Below are 20,456 nucleotides of genomic sequence, written 5' to 3'. Positions count from 1 at the left end.
TTTTTAATGGAGTTTCGCTTTTTGACCAGTGTGGAGTGCAGTGGTGCAATTTCAGCTCACTGCAACGTCTGCCTCCCAGATTCAAGTAATTCTCCTGCCTCAGCCTCTGGGTAGCTGAGATTACAGGCATGTGCCACCATGCCCAGCTAATTTTGTAGTTTTAGTAGAGATGGGGTTTGATCATGCTGGCCAGGCTGGTCTTGAATTCCTGATCTCATGGTCCTCCTGCCTTGGCCTCCCAAAGTGCTGGGATTACAGGAGTGAGCCACCCCGGCCATTTTGATACTATGTTGCAGACATTGTAATTCTTCGCCTGATGCACAGCAGGCATCTCCTGCCACAAGGAAACCTCCTGCTGAAGCACAGTAGGTATGCAGCACATTACCCCAGTTACCCCTGCATTAACCTTGATGCTACACAGTTACACACTGTGTAAACTTTGATGTTACACTGTTATACACTGTGTAGACTTTGAGGCTACATTGTTACACGCTGTGTAAACTTTGATGCTACACTGTTACCCAGTGCACTAACCTTGATGCTACACTGTTGCCTGTGTTTCTCCTTGACATTCTTTGTAGCCTCTCCCGCTCTGGTTCAGGACCCAGCTAGGGAGTCCAGGTCCGAGTGATTTAGGTTCCCTCTGTCTGGATCAGTCCTCCTCCTCCCTTGGACCCTAGGGAGACTGGGAAAAGCTTCCAGGGGGTCCGTGAACTTTCTGACATTGTATTTTTCTGCAGAAATTGCTGACAAGTTGCATCAGTTTCTCAGAGGGACCCATGCTTCTTCCCACCTGTGGGGTGAGGGGAAGCCTATACTGGTGAGGGATATTGGCCTATAGGATCAGCCAGGAACGAAGGCCACTGGTAGCACTGGAAACACCCTCAGCTGCCCCAAATCACAAAGCCTCTGCCTGTGACACCCCGTGACACCCTGCCTCTACAGAGGAGCCTCAGAGAGGCTGAACCCTAGCTCTAAGGAGGGTGGGGGCTTTTGCGCCCCCTGCAGGACACGCCTACATGATGCAGAATTCCCCCAGGTGCTAGCATCCAGACTGGTGCTGCCATAGTGTGGCCCTGGCAGCCTCTCACAGGCAGGGCAGGGCGAGAAGACAGACCAATGACAGGCATGGCTGTCCTCTTCACTTTTCCTGGCTTGCTTGCTGTTTTCCTTTCTGGGTCTGGGGCTCAGTGAGCACGTGATCTGCTCAGCCAGTCACTTGGTGGCCTGGAGCCACCACTTACTTCATCACCATAAAGGCCTCTGGCCTAGTCGACTCAGGTGATGAATCAGGTGTGACCCTGCAAGTACCAAAACACATTCCGCCTGGCCCCAGCCAGAAAAGGCCATTTGAGGCCTGGAGCAGTGGCTCATACCTGGAATCCCAGCATATCGTGAGGCCAAGACAGGAGGATCTCTTGAGCCCAGGAGTTTGAGACCAGCATGGGAAACCTAGTGAGACCCCATCTCTAAAAACATAAACATTAGTCAGGTGTGGCGACATGCACTTGTGGTCCCAGCTACTCAGTGGTCAAAGGTGAGAAGATTGTTTGATCCTGGGAGGGGGAAGATGAAGTGAGCCACTGCTACTCCAGCCTGGGGGTCAGGCGAGATCCTGGCCCAACAAAATAAAACCAAAAAAGGCAATTTACATACCCATGTTCATAGTGTCATTCACAGTAGTCCAGAGGGAGCAATCTAGTGCCCATCATTGAACGAATGGAAAATCAACGTGGTCCATTCATACGATGGGATATGATTCAGCCTTAAAAAGGAGGGAAGGCCGGGCGCGGTGGCTCAAGCCTGTAATCCCAGCACTTTGGGAGGCCGAGGCGGGTGGATCATGAGGTCAAAAGATCGAGACCATCCTGGTCAACATGGTGAAACCCTGTCTCTACTAAAAATACAAAAAATTAGCTGGGCATGGTGGCACGTGCCTGTAATCCCAGCTACTCAGGAGGCTGAGGCAGGAGAATTGCCTGAACCCAGGAGGCGGAGGTTGCGGTGAGCCGAGATCGCGCCATTGCACTCCAGCCTGGGTAACAAGAGCGAAACTCCGTCTCAAAAAAAAAAAAAAAAAAAAAAGGAGGGAAACTAGGCTGGGCTCGGTGGCTCATGCCTGTAATCCCAGTACTTTGGGAGACCCAGGTGGGCGGATCACCTGAGGTCAGGAGTTTGAGACCAGCCTGACCAACACGGAGAAACCCTGTCTGTACTAAAAATGCAAAATTAGGTGGTGGTGCATCCCTGTAATCCCAGCTACTGGGGAGGCTGAGGTTGCTGTGAGCCGAAATCGTGCCATTGCACTGTAGCCTGGGCAACGAAAGAGAAACTTGATCTCAAAAAAAAAAAAGGAGGGTAATTCTGATACATGCTACAAAGTAAGTCGTCTAAGCCAGTCACAGAAGGACAAGTACTGTGTGATTCCACATCTGTGTGGTACTCAGAATAGTCAAAATAACAGACAGACAGTGGAATGGCAGTAGCCAGGGGCTCGGAGAAGGTGGGGAGAATAGGAAGTATTTTAAAGAGTACACTTATTTTGTGTGTGTGACAAGAGTCTCCCTTCGTTGCCCAGGCAGGAGTGCAGTGGCACAATCTCGGCTTGCTACAACCTCAGCCTCCCGAGTAGCTTGGACTACAGGCACACACCACCATACCCAGCTAATTTTTGTATTTTTATCAGAGATATGGTTTCACCATATTGGCCAGAACTCTTGACCTTGTAATCCATCCACCTTGACCTCCCAAAGTGCTGGAATTACAGGCATGAGCCACCATGTCTGGCCCACTTTTTTCTTTTTAAATGATTTTTCTATTTTTTTTTTTTTAAAGGTAATCAGTTATTTAATTAGATTATTAGGACATTTAAAATACCAATTTGTGAGGATAAATTCCATTTGTCAGGGCAAACACAGATCGCAGGTGGCCCTGGAGCTGAGGAATAGCTTTGATTTTGGATAAAATGTGTGAGTCCACAGCTTTCTTATCAATCTTGCGCTGCTCTGTAATCTCGTATTTCTCTTTTTCTGTGTTGAAGATCTCACCTTCCTGGTGTCTGGGCTTCCACAGCTTCTTCTTCTTGAAGTAAGCATCAGTAAGATGTTTTGGGATTTTTACATTGCTGATATCAATTTTGGTTGAGGTGACAATGACAAATTTCTGGTGCATGTTTTGCAGAGGCACTCGATTGAGGACCAGAGGTCCAGTTACAAGTAACAAGCCACTAGCCAGCTGCTTCAGGAAAACCACCCTTTTGCCCCTGTGGCGTCCAGTGAGGATGATCAGAATGGTCCCAGGGGTGATGCTGGCTCGCAGTTTTCTCACGTGCTGACTGAAGGGTTTTTGCCGTGACTCAACAGCTTTCAAGGCACATCCTCAGTAGGATAATACCTAGGCATTTTGCGAAGTTTAACCACCCGGGTACCGCCATTTTTGTCACCACCAACTGGTTTTGTAACAGTTGCAAGAATCTTCTCCTTCTTTTTCTTTTCAACTTTGGATTTAGCTGCTGAGTACTTCCTCTTGTACACGGCCTTTCTGGAATACATGGCAGATCGGGAATACCTGCCAATTCCTCTGACAAGAACAGGATTGCGGCTGCAATGGGGCTTCCCCTTCTTGGGCTTTTTAGCCTTGAGGTTACCCTTTTTCACTTTGCTACCAGCATCAGCCTTCTTGGCTTCAGGTTTCTTCTCTTTAGTATCCGGCTTCTCAACTTTTTCACCCGCCATCTTGCAAGATGAGAAAGAGAGCGATTTTTCTATTATTTTTTTGTAGAGATGGGGTTTCACCATGTTGCTCAGGCTGGTCTGGAACTCTTGAGCTCAAGTGATGCACCCACCTTGGCCTTCCAAAGTGCTGGAATCACAGGGATGAGCCATTGTCCCCAGCTTAGGGTATACAATTTTAATTTTGTGAGATGAAAACATTTTGGAGATTGGTTGCACAACAGTGTGACTACTTAATGCCACTGAGCTGTGGTTAAGATGGTAAATTTTAGGCCAGATGCAGTGGCTCATGCCTGTAATCCCAGCACTTTGGGAGGCTGAGGTGGGCGGATCATCTGAGGTCAGGAGTTTCGATCAGCCTGGGCAACACGGTGAAACCTCATGTCTACTAAAAATACAAAAACGAGCTGGGTGTGGTGGCATGCGCCAGTAGTCCCAGCTACTCAGGAGGCTGTGGCAGGAGAATCACTTGAATGTGGGAGGCAGAGGCTGCAGTGAGTCAGGATCGTGGCAACAGAGCAAGAGCCATCTCAGAAAACAAAAAAAAAGATGGCAAATTTTATATTGTGTGTATCTTACCACATCCCCCCGCCCAAGATGGAGTTTTGCTCTTACTGCCCGGGAACCTCCCAGGTAGCTGGGATTATAGGCACTCACCACCATGCCGAGCTAACTTCTGTATTTTTTTTCATTTTCTTTTATTCTTTTTTCTTTTTTTTTCCTTTTCTTTTATTCACTATCCAGTAATGGCTCTAAGCAAAATTTTTGTACTTTTAATAGAGACGGAGTTTCACCATGTTGGCTAGGTTGGCCTTGAACCCCTGTTGTCAGGTGATCCATCCACCTTGTCCTCCCAAAGTGCTGAGATTACTTACAGGTGTGAGCCACTGCACCTGGCCACATTATTATTATTATTATTTTTAAAGGCAATCCGTGGCTTTACATAGCTGAAGTCCATGAGTTATGTGGGCTTTAGGCATAGTTTGATCCAGGGGCACAAGTGAAATCCAGAGCATCTCTCTATCATTCTGCTGAACACTGCATTGGCTTCACTCTTAGGCAGGTTATCTCCATGAGGCACTTGGTGTGGGTCTTAACTGCAGGCCCATAACACAGCACCTCTTTCCCAGTGGGTGATGCTCACCGGGCCACCTTGGTCACATGCCAGCTCCTGAGCCCATCATTGTTGCAAAGGTGACAGGAAGGCCTGGTGATGTGCCCACCTTGGGGCCAGGCTGTGGATCCAGTCACACTGAAACCATGTGGGGCAAAACGTAGGTGAGGAAAGTCAAGATGAAGTCACAGAGGAAGGGAGATGGGTTTTTGTAGGCCCAAGCATCAGGTATGCTGTAGAGACAGGCCCCAGGGACACACAGCAGCACCATGTCTTGTGCAGAAGGGACCCTCTCTGGCCACTTTGCACAGGGGCATGGAACTGGCAGGAAGGAAACATGAAGTGTTTTTGAAACATTTGAAGCCAGCACACTTGGAATCTCACCATCCAAATCAACTGGAAGAGGAGGTGTTGGAGACAGGCAGATCGACCCTTGGATAGCTCCAAGTGCTGACAAGGGTGGGGCATGGGAGCTCTTAACTTCTGCCTGATTACAGCCACTTTGGGAAATGCTGGGTCAGCATCGATTATAGCTGAAAGCCCCACCTTTGCCTTGTTCTAGCCGTCCCACTTCTGGGCAGCCTGAGAGAGGCCTTCCCGCCCATGGACAAGTGTTCATCATAGTGTTGTTTGCAGTAGTAAGAGGCTGGAGCCCACACCCAAGAGGGAATGATCAATCACTCATCTGTAAATGAGTGATTTAAGCAGGGGCAGCAACTTTCTCTGTAAAGGGCTAGAAGGTGAATGTTCAGGTGCTGCAGGACATACCACCCTGCCTGGTACCACTGTTCCACCAGTACTGGGGAGGGGAAACTGCCAGGGACAGTGTGTGAATGAATGGGAACGACTGTGTTCCGCTACACTTTTATTTGCAAAAATAGCCTTCCAGAATGGGCAGATCCATGGAGACCGAAAGATTGGTGGGTACAAGGGGCTGGGGGGAGGGAATTCTGAGAAGTGACTTCTTTTTTTCTCTTTTAAAGACAGGGTCTCACTCTGCCTCCCAGGCTATAGTGCAGTGGAGTGATAATGGCTCGCTGCAGCCTTGAAAGTGCTTCTCCCACCTCAGCCTCCCAAGTAGCTGAGACCATAGGTGTGGGCCACCATGTTCAGCTAACTAACTTTAGTTTTGTAGACACAGGGTCTCCCTTTGTTGCCCAGGCTGCTCTCAAGCTAGTGGGCTCAAGTGATCTCACAGCCTGGCCTCCCAGAGTGCTGGAATTGTAGGCATGAGCCATGGTGCCTGTCTGGGAGGGACTTCTTATTGGGTACAGTATTCATTTGGGATAATGAAAAAGCTCAGGAAGTAGATAGTGGTGATGGTTGCACAATATTGCAAGTATTCTAAATGCCACCAAATTGTGTACTTTAAAAAAGGGAAATTGTTAAATTTTATCTTATTTTGCCACCACCACAGCAACAAAAGATAAAGAAAACAACAGGTGGCCAGCATCCACAAGCCATAGCTTGCTGACCCCTCATCAAGGGCTCTGTCTGCAGACACATACAAATCTCAGCAACATGTTGAGCACAAAAAGCAAATCGCAGAAGAATGTGCAGCAGATGTGGAAGGGCACTGGCTGTGGTTGAATAAAAAGCCAGTCGCCCTCCCTTCCCCGCCCTGAATGGAGACCCATTCAGCTATAATAGGATTGAACAGTAGGTGACTCCTTTTAAGGAAATGACAGAGCCAGGCATGGTGGCTTATGCCTGTAATCCCAGCACTTTGGGAGGCCAAGGCAGGATGATCCCTTGAGCCCAGGAATATGAGGCTGTAGTGAATCGTGATTATACCACTGCATTCCAGCCTGGGCGACACAGTGTGAGACCCTGTCTCAAAAAGAAAAAAAAAGGAACGGTAGAGAGAGGGAGAAAAGGCAGATCCCTGAGTCCCCAGTATTCTCCATGGCGCTCCACTCCAGACTGGTGCATGAGCTGGGCTCCAGCTGACCTGACATTCCTGGAGTAGCTGCCACCGCCAGATGTCCCAGCCAGCCAGGAGCATTGGAGTTTGCACCTGAGTGCTCAGGGGCCACCAGGTGGCGCCAAACTGCAACCCTTACCTGGACGATTTGTCTTGCAGTGGGACAAGAACACACACATTTGATGGGATTGTGTTTCTTGGATCCCATTTCTAGTTCTGTGGCAGAAGTTTGCAATATATATATATGGTAAGGGCATAACAAAACACATGTTCAAATTTTTGGTCGTGGTTACCTGTGAGATTGGGAAACAGCACAGGGCCTTCTGTTGGCTCTGTGGAATTTTCATTTTGTAAGTGGGCTGTTGGTACATTGAGGTTCTTTGCTAGTGCTGTCAAATGGAAATCCAGCGTGAGCCACAAATGTAATTGAAAATTTTCAAGTAGGCACATTTTAAAAAGTAAAAAGAAGGCCGGGTGCGGTGGCTCATGCCTGTAATCCCTGCACTTTGGGAGGCCGAGGCAAGCAGATCACTAGGTCAAGAGATTGAGCCCATCCTGGCCAACATGGTGAAACCCCATCTCTACTAAAAATACAAAAATTAGCCAGGCATGGTGATGTGCGCCTTCAGTCCCAGCTACTTGGGAGGCTGAGGTAGGAGAATTGCTTCAACTTGGGAGGCAGAGGTTTCAGTGAGCTGAGATCGAGCCACTGCACTCCAGCCTGGTAATAGAGTGATACTCTGTCTCAAAAGAAACAGGTAAAATTAATTTAATAATTTTTAAATTTAACCCAGTATATCGAAAATATTCTTTCAACATATAATCAGTACAGAAACAATTCGTGAGTCACTTTATCTTCTTTTTTTTTTTGAGACAGAGTTTCACTCTTGTTGCCCAGGCTGGAGTGCAGTAGTAGGATCTCGGCTTACTGCAACCTCCACCTCCTGAGTTTAATCGATTCTTCTCCCTCTACTAAAAATATAGCAATTAGCTGGACATGGTGGTGGGTACCTGTATCCTATGTAATCTCAGCTACAAGGGAGGCTGAGGCAAGAGAATTGCATGAACCTGGGAGGTTCATTGAGGTTGCAGTGAGCCAAGGTTGCACCACTGCACTCCAGCCTGGGCAACAGAGTGAGAATCTGTCTCATTTAAACAAACAAACAAACAAACAAAAAACTACTTGAGGTCTGGAGTTTAAGACCAGCCTGGGCAAAATCAGGAGGCCCCCATCTCTAGAAAAAATAAAAATAGTTAGCGGGGCATAGTGACATGTGCCTGTAGTTCCAGCTGCTTGGGAGGCTAAGCTGGGAGGGTTGCTTGAGCCCAGCAGATTGAGGCTGCAGTGAGCTATGATTATGCCACTGTACTCCAGCCTGGGTGACAAAGTGAGACTCTGACTCCTAAAGAAAAAAAAAAGTTTGGCCAGACACAGTGGCTCATGCCTGTAATCTGAGCATTTTGGGAGGCTGAAGTGGGCGGTTTGCTTGAGCCCAGGAGTTTGAGACCAGCCTGGGCAAGATAGTGAGACTCCATCTCTATTTATTCTTAAAAAAAAAAAAAAAAAAAAAAAATTAGACCAGATGGAGTGGCTCATGCCTGTAATCCCAGCACTTTGGGAGGCCAAGGGGGGTGAATCACCTGAGGTCAAGAGTTTGAGACCAGCCTGACCAACATGGTGAAACCCCATTTCTGCTAAAAATACAAAAATTATCTGGATGTGGTGGCGGGTGCCTGTAATCCCAACTACTTGGGAGACTGAGGCAGGAGAATCACTTGAACCCCAGAGGTGGAGGTTGCAGTGAAATTCCGCCTAAAAAAAAAAAGTTCATAGTATGAAAAAGAATAAGGATCCTCAGTAGCCACCAATAGATGACGATTTCTGCCTCAATAAGGGTACCTGTTTTGATCCAAAGTCAACTTTAATTTTGGTCATTACTTGTCTTTTGCATCTATAATACAGTACAACAATTGGATTAAATGAAATTGACTAGTTAGGAAGCATGCTTTTCCCAGATTGCTGTAGGTGTCAGCACATTTGCAAACAGGGATCAAAAACCTGGGTAGGAAAGAAGTTGTTGCCCTAATGGCACAAGTACTTCGTGTAGTGGCTTTTTGCTTGGTTTATTGTCATGAGTGAGAGAAGTAGTAATAGTAATAAAATGTGTGAAGATGCTAGATTAAGATTATATTGGGGTGGGCATGGTGGCTCACGCCTGTAATGCCAACACTTTGGGAGGCTGAGGCGGGTAGACCACCTGAGGTCAGGAGTTTGACCAGCCTGCCCAACGTGGTGCAACCCTGCCTATACCAAAAATACCAAAATTAGCCGGCCACGGTCACTTATGCGTGTAATCTCAGCTACTTGGGTGGAGCTCTTGAATCTGGGAGGCAGAGGTTGCACTGAGATTGCACCACTGGACTCCAGCCTGGGTGACAGAGTGAGACTCTGTTTCAAAAAACAAAACAAAAAAAATTGCTAGCGACAGGAAAAGTTAGATGTAATTGAACACTGGATTTGCTCAGTAAACTTTAGTTTTTATATTAAAAATAATAAAAAGAAGGTGAATTTCTGGTTGAAGTGGAAAAGTCCTGTGATCTCCATTTTCCCAGTGCTTAGTGCTGACTCAGAGACCCTGAGTGGGACCAGGACTGCATGGACCACAGCTGGGAAACAGCTGGGCTAGTTGAGGCCTCCTGAGTCTCACAGGGGAGCAGGGGGAGAAGGAGTCAGCAAGTCACAGGGCTCAACCCCGGCCAGCCCAGGGTATAACCCTGGGTCTTCCAGGTCATGGGGTGTGAGTCCTACCTAGTCCTCTTTTCCTCCTAGGTGTGGACGTGGAGGCAGCCAAGCGTGCGGAAGAGGAGTTGCTGCTTCATGACACAAGGTGCTGGCTGAATGGGGGCGCCATGCCAGAGGCCCGGCACCCCCGCACAGGTGCCTCTGCCCTGCACGTGGCCGCTGCCAAGGGCTACATTGAGGTGATGAGGTGAGTTGGGCTTGTCTGTCCATCTTGCTGTCTTATACCTTCCTGTGGATCTTGTCCCTTTCTTTTTAAATGTACGTACCTAAGGCTATGTATTTCACTCTAAGTACAGCCTTAGTTGTACCCACAAGTTTTGACGTGGCAGTCTTTTGTATTGTCATTCAGTGTAAAATATTTCCCATTTTGTAATCTTTTCTTATTTATTTTGAGACAGGGTCTTGCTATGTCGCCCAGGCTGGAGTGCAGTGGTGCATTTGTGGCTCACTGCAGCCTCAAACTCCCCAGGCTCAGGTGATCTTCCTGCCTCAGCCTCCTGAATAGTGGGGGCTACAGGCACACACAACCATGCCCTGCTAATTTTTGTTAGAGATAGGGTTTTGACATGTTGCCTAGGCCTGTCTAGAACTCCTGGGCTGAAGTGATTCACCTACCTCAGCCTCCCAAAGTGCTGAGATTACAGGTGTGAGCCACTGTGCTCGGCAGATTTTCCAAATACATATAGGACTTCCTTAGTCATCATTGTATTACTATTTTCCTGGCTTAATTACACCATGGTCAGAGAATGGGTTCTATGTGATTCTAGCTTTTGAAATTTGTTCTATCTTATACCCCAGTATATGCAATTTGGAAAAGAATGGTGTCATCAAGTACAGTGTTCTCTGTAGGTTACTAGATCAACCTTGTAATCATGCTGTTTTATCTGTAGTGATATTTTAAAGAATTCTTGCTGTGATTATGGACTTTGTGTGTTTCGTCTTGTAGCTCTGTCAGTTACACTTTGTACATATTTTAAGACTATTTGGTGCATATATAGTTTATTCGTATTTATTTGTTTTTGAGATGGAGTCTCGCTGTCACCTAGGTTGGAGTGCAGTGGTGTGATCATAGCTTACTGCAACCTTTGCCTTGAGTTCAAGCAATTCTCCTGCCTCAGCCTCCCCAATAGCTGTGACTATGAGAGTACGCCACCACACTTGGCTTACTTTTGTATTTTTAGTAGAGTCGTGGTTTCTCCATGTTGGCCAGGTTGGTCTTGAACTCCTGACCTCAGGTGATCCACCAGCCTCCGCCTCCCAACGTGCTGGGATTACAGGCGTGAGCCACTGCACCCGGCCAGGGTTCATACATAGTTTAAATTTTCTTACATACTCTCTTTTTGTCATCCTCAGCTCAGTCTTGGGTCTTACTTGCTCCTATTTGGCTGCCTTCCCCTTTCCATTAAAGTCGGTGGTTCCAGTTCTCATCCTCAGGTTCCTCATTCTTTTTTCAGTTCCCTCCTCTCTCTTTTGTGATCTTACACTTTATTATTCAGCATAAAAATGAAGTTAACATGAATTCCTCCCCTCTCTGCTCACCTCCACATTGACAGTTTTTCATCTGGTTTTCTCAGTGAGGTACATCAGATGACTGTAACAGCTCCAGGCTGCTCCCTTCTGCTTAACACCTGGTGCTGAAGTAGAGCACCTGGGCCTCTGTGTCCGGCCTGAGTCCCAGCTCTGTTGCTCAGAGGCCGTGTTGGTCCTGTGTCCCTCCCTGAGATGATCCTTACCACAAGGGAACTGGAAACGCTAAGTGGTTGGGCCCAGTGACGTGCTCAGTCCTGGAGGCTGTGCCCTTTTCCTCCCATGGCTTCCACCCCTGAGTCCTGGGGGACTGCTTCATGTCCTACCATTGCACCTGCATCCCAGCCAGCAGGAAGAGGGAGGGCAAAGGGAGCAAACAACCATCCTTCTAAGAGAGCAGTCCTCAAGTGGCACTGTACCACTTAACGCCATCATCCTATGTGCCAGACCCTAGTCACAAGGGACAGTAGGAGATTGGCCTTCAGCTGGGTGGCCTGTGTCTGGCCAAGCGACTGTGTCCAGCCGGTGGCCTGGGTGGGTAGCACTAAAGCACTTTGGACTTAGAAATATTCATGGACTGTAATTTCATGACTGCTCCCTTGTAAGGGTGCATGTTTACACTCAGATCTATTGACTGCATTTATTTCTTTATTTTTATTTTTGAGACGAAATTTTGCTCTGTCGCCCAGGCTGGAGTTCAGTGGCATAATCTCAGCTCACTACAACCTCCGCCTCCTGGGTTCAAGCGATTCTCCTGCCTCAGCCTCCCGAGTAGCTGGGATTGCAGGCGTGCACCACCACACCTGGCTAATTTTTGTATGTTTATTTTTAAAATTTTTGTATTTTTAATAGAGTTGGGGTTTTGCCATGTTGGCCAAGCTGGTCTTGAACTCCTCACCTCAAGTGATCTGCCTGCTTTGGCCTCCCAAAGTGCTGGGATTACAGGTGTGAGCCACCGCGACCAGCCAGACTGCATTTTTAAAATAATGTAAGCAGCATTCTCCTGGTCAGAGATCTGTTGCGGAGTAGAGGTGCATGTTGACTTGACGATACTGTGGGGCAGCCTCCCCGGCCTCTGCATCCCTGGTTGTGGGAACCAAAAATGTCTCTGGACGTGGCCAAATGTCCCCTGGGGGGCAGCATGGTCCCAGTTGAGAACTGCTGGCTTAAGACATACATAGGGTGGTGGGAGAAGCCAAATGTGATGAGGAGGGGCTTCAGGGTCAGGAGACATGGGGTGAGGGGGTGGTGGCTGCCAAAAAGGGGCTCAGCGTGAGATGATGCAGGGCACAGAACACCCCAGGCTGAGAGCAGCAAGTGCAGAGGCCTGTGGCAGGCAGGCGGGTGGTGGGTGCCTGGGGAAGTGGCGAGAGGCTGGTACAGCTGCAGCAGGGTGAGTGGCGAAGTGTGGGCAAGGTGAGGGGCGAGGTGGGTGGGGCCTGATGGAGGGACTTGTGCTTATAAGGCCTTTGTAGCCTATCCCAGGCTGTCCGTCTTTTCCACTCTGCGAAGCTCTTTCTCACTGACACAGAGCCTCATTCCAGTTCTCCAAAAATAGATGCATCCTACCCTCCGCTGAGCTTGAGAGTGGCCCTGGACTTGTAACCTTGCCTTTGCCCTCCAACTGAATGGTTTAAGGTGGTTATTGTTTTCTGCCAGCAAATTGTCTTCAGGGAGGGGTTTTCAGCCTGGATGCCAGTGACACTGTGGGTCAGATCCTTCTCCTTGTGGGGCTGTTCCTGAGCACTGCGGGGTGTGGAGCTGCCTCCCTGGCCTCCACCCAGCCGATGCCACCAGCCCCTGCCCCAAGTTATGACGACAAAAATGTCTCCAGACCTGCCGGGTCTCCTCTGGGGGACGGTGGACAGCATTGCCCTGGTTGGAAGTCACTTCTTTAAGCCAGCTGGGGTCCTAGAACACTACTGCCCTGAGAAAGCCCTTTGGGGGTCCCAACCTTCTGACAGGTGTGGGGGCTGGCACAGGGTCTTACACCCATGTTCTCTGGGGCTGCCTCCCTACACCCTACTGCCTCCACCATGGAATCCCACAGCCCACGCCAGGGACAGGTTCCAGAGGCCTCCTGCAAGGCCAAGGTTTAACATATAGCCACTGGTCCAAGGGGAGGGGCAAGGCCTAGTGCAGAGGGGCCTCTTGTGGCAGGGGACGATGGGCGGTGGCTCTTTATTCAGCCCATCCAGGGGCGTTTTGGTCTCAAAGCCTGGAACCTCAGTTGCTGCCCCACCGGCCAAAATCAGCCCAGTGCCCCACCTTGGCCTCTGACCCAGAGCCTCCCTGGCCCCCAGGTTGCTCCTTCAGGCTGGCTACGATCCAGAGCTCCGGGATGGGGATGGCTGGACCCCCCTGCATGCGGCGGCACACTGGGGAGTGGAGGATGCCTGCCGCCTGCTGGCCGAGCATGGCGGGGGCATGGACTCGCTGACCCACGCGGTGAGGGCTGGGGCCCAGTCTGGTGGGGGGCAGGGCACGGGGAGGGCCCAGCACCTCTTTCATTGTCTGCTCCTGCTCCTCCCCTCCCCCAGGGGCAGCGTCCCTGTGACCTGGCGGATGAGGAAGTGCTGAGCCTGTTGGAGGAACTAGCCCGGAAACAGGAGGACGTGAGTGTCAGGGCCGAGGAGCTTACTCCAGCCTCCTCACTTAGAGGAGGCTGCAGAGGGGGGACTCCCCCTGACTTCTGACATCCACCACCCCAGCCACCTGCTCTTTCATGCTTGGTGACCTAGCCCCATCCCCAGGGAAGGCCCTCGCCAGGGCAGAATGGACACAGGGCTGCAGAGCTTCCTGCTGCCTGGTGGGGAGGCAGCAGAAAGACCCAGACAGGGTTGTCTGACACTCAGACAAAGTAACAAACCAGCTCAGCATACCTCATTGTCTCAGGGTAGCCTGTGGACGCACAGGTTTGTCCTAAACTCAGGCTGGGCTGGTCACCTGCCAGGTGTCCCCCAGCCATCCCTGGGGCAGCCTTGCTGGGAAAACATGGTGTGAAGGAGTGAAGTGTGTGAGCCCTGGCCAGACTGCCTGGGTTGGAATCCCGGCTCTGCCATGGATCTACCATGGGTCCTAGCCAGCCGCTTACCCTCTCCAGGCCTCAGTTTCCTCCTCTGTCAAGTGGGAATGTATGGTGTGCACTTGCATGAGGGCTTATTTGTGACGTGGATTGTTCTGTGAGGAGGCTCTGGGGAACGTGCGCCACTGGAAAGCGCAAGAGCCATGCCTGCGTTCAGTGAGCTGTGTTAGGCAAAAGGAAGCTCCCGAGGCCCAGCCTAGGGCTTCTGGTGTGTGGGCAGGGGAACAGAGATGGTTCTTGAAAGGTTGGCAGGAGCCAGATGGAGCCTGATGGAAATAGGAGAAGAAGGTCTCCCATAGGCTGGGGGGCAAGGGTGGGTGCCCTGAGGTGCCCAGGGAGGGGGGCGTAAGGCAGGGCAGACCCTGGAGGGCCACGAGTGCCAGGCTGAGGAACAGGGTGGCTTCTGCCCTGAGGGCCATAGGGCCATGAGGGGTTTAATGGGTAGAGAAGGGTCAGCTCAGTCAGATATGAGGGGAGTCCAGCCTGGGAGCATCCGCGGACACTTTCTGGAAGACAAGAGTACTTACTATAGCACAAAGTTTGCTGGAGCTGGGCGCGGTGGCTCATGCCTATAATCCCAGCACTTTGGGAGGCTGAGATGGGTGGATCATTTGAGGTCAGGAGTTCGAGACCAGCCTGGCCAAAACGGTGAAACCCCACCTCTACTAAAAATACAAAAATTAGCCAGGTGTGGTGGCACGAGCATGTAATCCCAGATACTTGGGAGGCTGAAGCAGGAGAATCACTTGAACTTGGGAGGCGGAGGTTGCAGTGAGCCGAGATCGTGCCGTTGCACTCCAGCCTGGGTGACAGAGCAAAACTCTGTCTCAAAAAAAAAAAAAAAAAGGTTTTCTAGAAGGACAGGAATGAAGGGCCCTCCTAGCGCTCCTGGTGGGAGGCATAAGGACCACATGCAGAGGCCTGAAGGTGTGAAGACAGTGGTGAACTGTGCAGGGAAGGAGGAGGTGAACGCTGGCAGCCAGAGTGGGGCAGCTGAGGGCCCACCAGTGCCCTGGGTGTGCTCAGGGGTCAGGGTGAGGTCTGAGCAGGTCGCCCCTGGGAGCTAGAAGGACTCCTCTGGGATGAGACTGGAGGCTTCTCGTGGGTGGGGGCCATGAGGACAAGATGGCGGTGCCTGCACGTGGTGGCCACGGGCGCCTGCTGAATGCAGGGCACCTCCTCTCCATGAGGGTGGCCATCTGTAGGAAAACTGATAAGCCCACGAGGCGGGCACTGAGCTGCACAGCTGCTCATGGTGATGTTGCTCTGGGGGACATGTGCTCCACCTCTCCCCAGCAGCCCCCTTCCCTCCTTCCCTCCTTGCAGCTTCGGAACCAAAAAGAAGCTTCCCAGAGCTGGGGCCAGGAGCCCCAGGTGCCCTCCAACAGCAAACACAGAAGGTACAGGGAGGGAGGAGTCTGGGTGTGGCCAGGTGGCTGGAGGCGTGGGCTTGCACCCCACGCCCTCTCCTTCCCCAACAGGAGCTCTGTCTGCCGTCTGAGCAGTCGAGAGAAGATCTCCCTTCAGGACCTGTCCAAGGAGCGCCGGCCTGGTGGGGCTGGGGGGCCCCCCATCCAGGATGAGGATGAAGGAGAAGAAGGTCCCACCGGTGAGGGGCCTAAATCTGGACTCCTGGGTCTGAAGGAGGTGGGGGTCGGGTTCTCTGATTCTCGAGGCAACTGGCATTTTCTGTGACCTCCTGCACCGCAGAGCCACCCCCTGCAGAACCCAGAACGCTCAATGGCGTCTCCTCCCCGCCGCACCCTAGCCCTAAGAGCTCCCTGGTGAGTGGATGCACTGAGAGGTCCTGTGAGGCTGGGAGGGCTGGGGAGGTGGGATTCCATAAAGCCGGTAAGCCTAGGAACTATGGGAGTAGGTAGGGTGAAGACTGTAGTTCCCAGAGTCCTCCTGGACAACTGGCTGCCTCTAAAAAGCCTAAAACTGTGCCTGCCCCAGGGGCTGCTGGGAATTATAGTTTGTTGCAGTCCTTGGGGGTTAACCCATGAGGTATGAGAAGAGGGATCCTTTCTCCCTAACTGAGACCTTCTCACAGCCGCCCGAAGAAGCCCCCTTCCCCAGGCGCTTTGGCCTCCTGAAGACAGGGAGCTCTGGTGCCCTGGGTCCCCCGGAAAGGCGGTCAGCAGAAGGAGCCCCCGGAGCTGGGCTGCAGCGATCAGCTTCCTCCTCCTGGCTGGAAGGGAACTCTGCTCAGGTGAGTAGGGGTGGGCCAGGTCCAGGCCCCTGCCCAGTTGAGGGGACTGCCCCTTCCTCCCCCTCTCCTCTCTGCACAGGCCAAGGAGCTCCGTCTTGCCAGAATTACCCCGACCACCTCCCAGAAGCTGCCAGAACCCTCTGCCCTGTGAGTGCTCAGGGCCTGGGCCCCTCGAGGGTGGGTGGCAGGTCTGGGTTCCAAACCTCTCTGTGTGATCCTGGGCGAGTCTGTGTGCTCCCTGGGGTCTGGTTCCTGCTCCCACTCCAGGGCCTGTGCCGTGTCCCCTGGGGGCCTCCCTCCCTCCCTCAGGTCTGTGTTGAAATGTCACCTCTTCTCCCTTACCTTCCCCTCAAGGCGCACACTGGCCACCTTGCTGCCACCACAGCGCCGTCTGCACACGCACACCCTCCTGGTCCCAGTTCTCACACTGCTTCTGTCCAGAGCCCTTTCTCTGTCTGATGGCGTGGATAGTGTGCTGGGCTTTTCATGGCTGTGTTGGTTTTGTGTATTTCTGCTCAGCTCTGACTCTTTCATGGCTCAGATAACTGTCTCTTTTGTTCTCAGCCGCATCTCCAATGGCGGCACATGATGCACTTGAGTAATGTTTGTTGAATGAATGAATTGATGCAGGTCTGAGGTCACCAAGCCTCCTCCTCGCCTGGAGAACTCCTCGCCTCCCTCCAGGATTCTGGAACCTGAATCCCCAGTGAAGCCAAATGTCCCCACAGCCTCCACGGCACCCCCAGCAGACTGCCGGGACAGACGGAGGTGAAGAGGCCAGGGCAGGAGGCTTCCACCCTCCCCCCAGCAGGGAGAAATGATGTCAAGCAGGAGTCCCTGGGCTTTGGGTGGGCTCCTGAGGGAGAGCTGGCCCCAGGTCTCCTGGGAGTTGGAGTCTTCTCCCATAGAACTTGCCTCCCCCTGAGGGTGTCAGCCATGGAATGGGACAGGGTCCCCAGGCCCCCTCCCTGAGGTTGGGGCCCTTCCCTCAGGTCCTACCAGATGCCTGTGCGGGATGAGGAGTCAGAATCCCAGCGAAAAGCTCGCTCCCGCCTCATGCGCCAGTCTCGGAGGTCCACACAGGTGTGGGGTGGGCTGGGGTCTGGACTCCTGGGTCTGAGAGAGGAGGGGCTGGGGTCTGGACTTCTAGGTCTGAGGGAGGAGGGGCTGGGGGTCTGGACTCCTGGGTCTGAGGGAGGAGGGGCTGGGGTCTGGACTCCTGGGTCTGAGGGAGGAGGGGCTGGGGGCCTGGGGTCTGAGGAAAGGAGCTGGGCCTGACCCCAGCATGCTCTGACTGTCCCCTCTCCCTCTCCCTGCCAGGGTGTGACTCTGACAGACCTGAAGGAGGCAGAGAAGGCGGCAGGGAAGGCCCCAGAGCTAGGGAAGCCAGCGCAGAGCCTGGTGAGAGGGGTCATCGAGGGTGCGTGGGGTGGTGCGAGACGTCCTGGTGCACTGACTGGCCTCTCCCTCCCGACAGGAACCTTCCCGGAGGCCCCGCGTCCCTGGAGTGGAGAACTCTGAGGGCCCTGCCCAGAGAGGTGAGGTCTGCTCTCTGGGGGAGGTCGTTCCCAGGGCACCATCCAGTCTCTCCCATAGTCTTCCTGCTTTCTGGGGGGCTTGAGCCGGGGACCCGGGCACTCAGAGAGGGCTCCCTCCGGAGGTACCTGGGCTGATTCCTGCCCCTCCGCCAGCAGAGGCGCCCGACGGGCAGGGTCCGGGACCGCAGGCGGCCAGGGAGCACCGCAAGGTCGGAAAGGAGTGGAGGGGGCCTGCGGAGGTGAGTGGGGCTCAGGTGGGGCCGAGCTGGTGCAGAGGGTGAGCCTGAGGGCGGGCAAAGTCCATCCCACACCCGCTGAACCCCCTCCACCTGCCCGCAGGGGGAGGAGGCGGAGCCGGCTGACCGCAGCCCGGAGTCCAGGTAGGGGCGGGGTAGGAGGGGTGGGGCCTGCGTTCGAACCAGGGTGGCCACTGACGGGCATTCCTTCCCTGCCCTAGCACCCTCGAGGGCCCCTCAGCCCACAGGCAGCGCTCGCAGCGGGACCTCAACCCAGAACCTGAGCCAGAATCGGAGGAGCCAGATGGAGGCTTTAGAAAGGTGCGATCCCAGGCCGGGCGCGGTGGCTCAAGCCTGTAATCCCAGCACTTTGGGAGGCCGAGGCGGGTGGATCACGAGGTCAAGAGATCGAGACCATCCTGGTCAACATGGTGAAACCCCGTCTCTACTAAAACTACAAAAAATTAGCTGGGCATGGTGGCACGTGCCTGTAATCCCAGCTACTCAGGAGGCTGAGGCAGGAGAATTGCCTGAACCCAGGAGGCGGAGGTTGCGGTGAGCCGAGATAGCGCCATTGCACTCCAGCCTGGGTAACAAGAGCGAAACTCCATCTCAATTTAAAAAAAAAAAAGAAAGGTGCGATCCCACCCCTCCGTCGGAGCTCTTGCTGGGTGCCCACCTTCTGGCTTCCCCGCCCCCATCCTCCACCTGGCCCTCCTCCACCTGGCCCTCCTCCACCTGACCCTCCTCCACCTGACCCTCAGCTGTACGCAGAGCTGCGCAAGGAGAACGAACGGCTTCGTGAGGCCCTGACCGAGACCACCCTGCGGCTGGCACAGCTCAAGGTGGAGCTGGAGCGGGCCACGCAGGTAAGGGCGCCGAGGCCCGGGTCACCGGAACTGGCGGGGCCGCCTGGGCGTGGCTCAGACTGCTGGGAGGCAGAGCCTGGCCGGGAGGGGCCCGACGGGGCTGGGCTCCACCTGGAGGGCGGGGCCGAGATTTCGGAGGTGGAGTCTGAAGAAGGGTGGGGCTGTGGGCTTGCTGGAGGCGGGGCCTGGCCCATGTGGGCGGGCGTGTCTCCAGCAGGATCCTAGCACCTCTTCCTCAGAGCAGTGCGGGCTTCCCTGGCTCATCTTTATGCTTTTTGTGTCCTCACCAGAGGCAAGAACGCTTCGCTGAGAGGCCAGCTCTTCTGGAGCTAGAGAGATTCGTGAGTAGAGGCATTGGGACAGGGGGCCAGAGGCGTCCCCTGCCTCACCTCACTAAACCTGGACCAAGAGAGCCACACTGCCCTTCCCAGCTGGCCCCCAGCCTTCCCCCACCCTCCTCAGCCTCGGTTTCTGAACTTCCCCGTTTATTCCAGGAGCGCAGGGCCCTGGAGCGCAAGGCCGCGGAGCTGGAGGAGGAGCTGAAGGTGCGGGCTCCTGGGGCGTGTGCAGGCTGTAGGCTGAGGGTGGGCAGCGGCACAGTCTGCCAGGGCTGCCCAGCTGACTCGTGCTGTCCCCTAGGCCCTGTCTGACCTCCGCGCTGACAACCAGCGCCTCAAAGACGAGAATGCAGCGTTGATCCGCGTCATCAGCAAACTCTCCAAGTGACCTGGAGGGACTTTCCCGCACCCGTATTTATACAGCTGCTTCTGCCACACGCACCCCTTCCCCCGTGTGAACACGAGTGACAGGGCTCCGGGGGAAGTCTCAGAGAAGCCATAGCCCCCCTGGGACCTCCGGACTGGGAGGGGAGCAGAGTCCCCAGGAGCCAAGGGGGCCACCCGAGGCCAGGATGGAGGTGGGAGGCTGAGCCAGGTAGGGGGACGTTGCCAGAGGGGACCAGGGCCGGAGACGGGACCAGGAAGGAACTGAAGACCAAGAAGTGCAAGGATCAGTTGCCAGGACCAGAGTGGCTGCCTGGAGGTCCCCATCTCACGTGTGATGCCACCCCATTACTCCTCCCCTCCTGAGCAGGGATCCAAGAATGTGCCAAGAGTCCCGCTGGCCTCAGCCAGGTGGGCCTGTATATAGGGTCCATGTGCAATAGGGAGGGACGTCTTCTATTTTTGCTGCCCCCTCCCCGCCCACTGTCCGGGGCAGGGGGAGAAGGTATTTTCGAGATAAAGCACAGGCACCACAAATAAAAGTCGTGAAGTTGCCACTCAAGGTCTGTGTGCCTAGCCAGAGGTCGGGTGCTGTTTCCTCCTTCTGTGCTGGGGGGCTGTGCATCTCTGTGACCAAACCGCTGGGCCATTTGGGTGGGCTGCTGAGGGATGGGCAGGTGTTTGTTCACTAGTGT

At 53.3% G+C, this 20,456-nt stretch overlaps 1 protein-coding gene and 1 pseudogene across 3 annotated transcripts in view; one reads left to right on the top strand and one right to left on the bottom strand.

Annotated features, from left to right (window-relative positions):
* Positions 1–20,325, top strand: part of PPP1R12C (protein phosphatase 1 regulatory subunit 12C) — a 27,723-nt gene extending 7,398 nt beyond the window's left edge. The window contains exons 4-22 of one of the 2 annotated variants that reach the window (XM_017546533.2): positions 9,600–9,759; positions 13,403–13,547; positions 13,640–13,714; positions 15,511–15,584; positions 15,666–15,793; positions 15,895–15,968; positions 16,238–16,396; positions 16,476–16,543; positions 17,027–17,164; positions 17,389–17,479; positions 17,717–17,797; positions 17,874–17,934; positions 18,088–18,173; positions 18,274–18,314; positions 18,392–18,491; positions 18,935–19,039; positions 19,330–19,380; positions 19,534–19,584; positions 19,679–20,325. In XM_017546533.2, coding sequence (XP_017402022.1) covers positions 9,600–9,759; positions 13,403–13,547; positions 13,640–13,714; positions 15,511–15,584; positions 15,666–15,793; positions 15,895–15,968; positions 16,238–16,396; positions 16,476–16,543; positions 17,027–17,164; positions 17,389–17,479; positions 17,717–17,797; positions 17,874–17,934; positions 18,088–18,173; positions 18,274–18,314; positions 18,392–18,491; positions 18,935–19,039; positions 19,330–19,380; positions 19,534–19,584; positions 19,679–19,765 — 1,775 coding nt within the window. In that variant the 3' untranslated portion in view covers positions 19,766–20,325. The remainder of the gene's footprint in view (positions 1–9,599; positions 9,760–13,402; positions 13,548–13,639; positions 13,715–15,510; positions 15,585–15,665; positions 15,794–15,894; positions 15,969–16,237; positions 16,397–16,475; positions 16,544–17,026; positions 17,165–17,388; positions 17,480–17,716; positions 17,798–17,873; positions 17,935–18,087; positions 18,174–18,273; positions 18,315–18,391; positions 18,492–18,934; positions 19,040–19,329; positions 19,381–19,533; positions 19,585–19,678) is intronic. The other variant, XM_017546534.2, reaches the window with a different exon arrangement.
* Positions 2,838–3,752, bottom strand: LOC108316605 (annotated as a pseudogene). The gene has a single exon (XR_001830379.2). The product of XR_001830379.2 is annotated as a 60S ribosomal protein L6-like (transcript).
* Positions 20,326–20,456: the final 131 nt, after the last annotated feature.

The sequence above is a fragment of the Cebus imitator genome, unplaced genomic scaffold, assembly GCF_001604975.1.
Source record: "Cebus imitator isolate Cc_AM_T3 unplaced genomic scaffold, Cebus_imitator-1.0 Scaffold190, whole genome shotgun sequence".
NCBI classification, from domain to species: domain Eukaryota; kingdom Metazoa; phylum Chordata; class Mammalia; order Primates; family Cebidae; genus Cebus; species Cebus imitator.
This window is presented reverse-complemented; position numbering and strand designations above follow the sequence as displayed.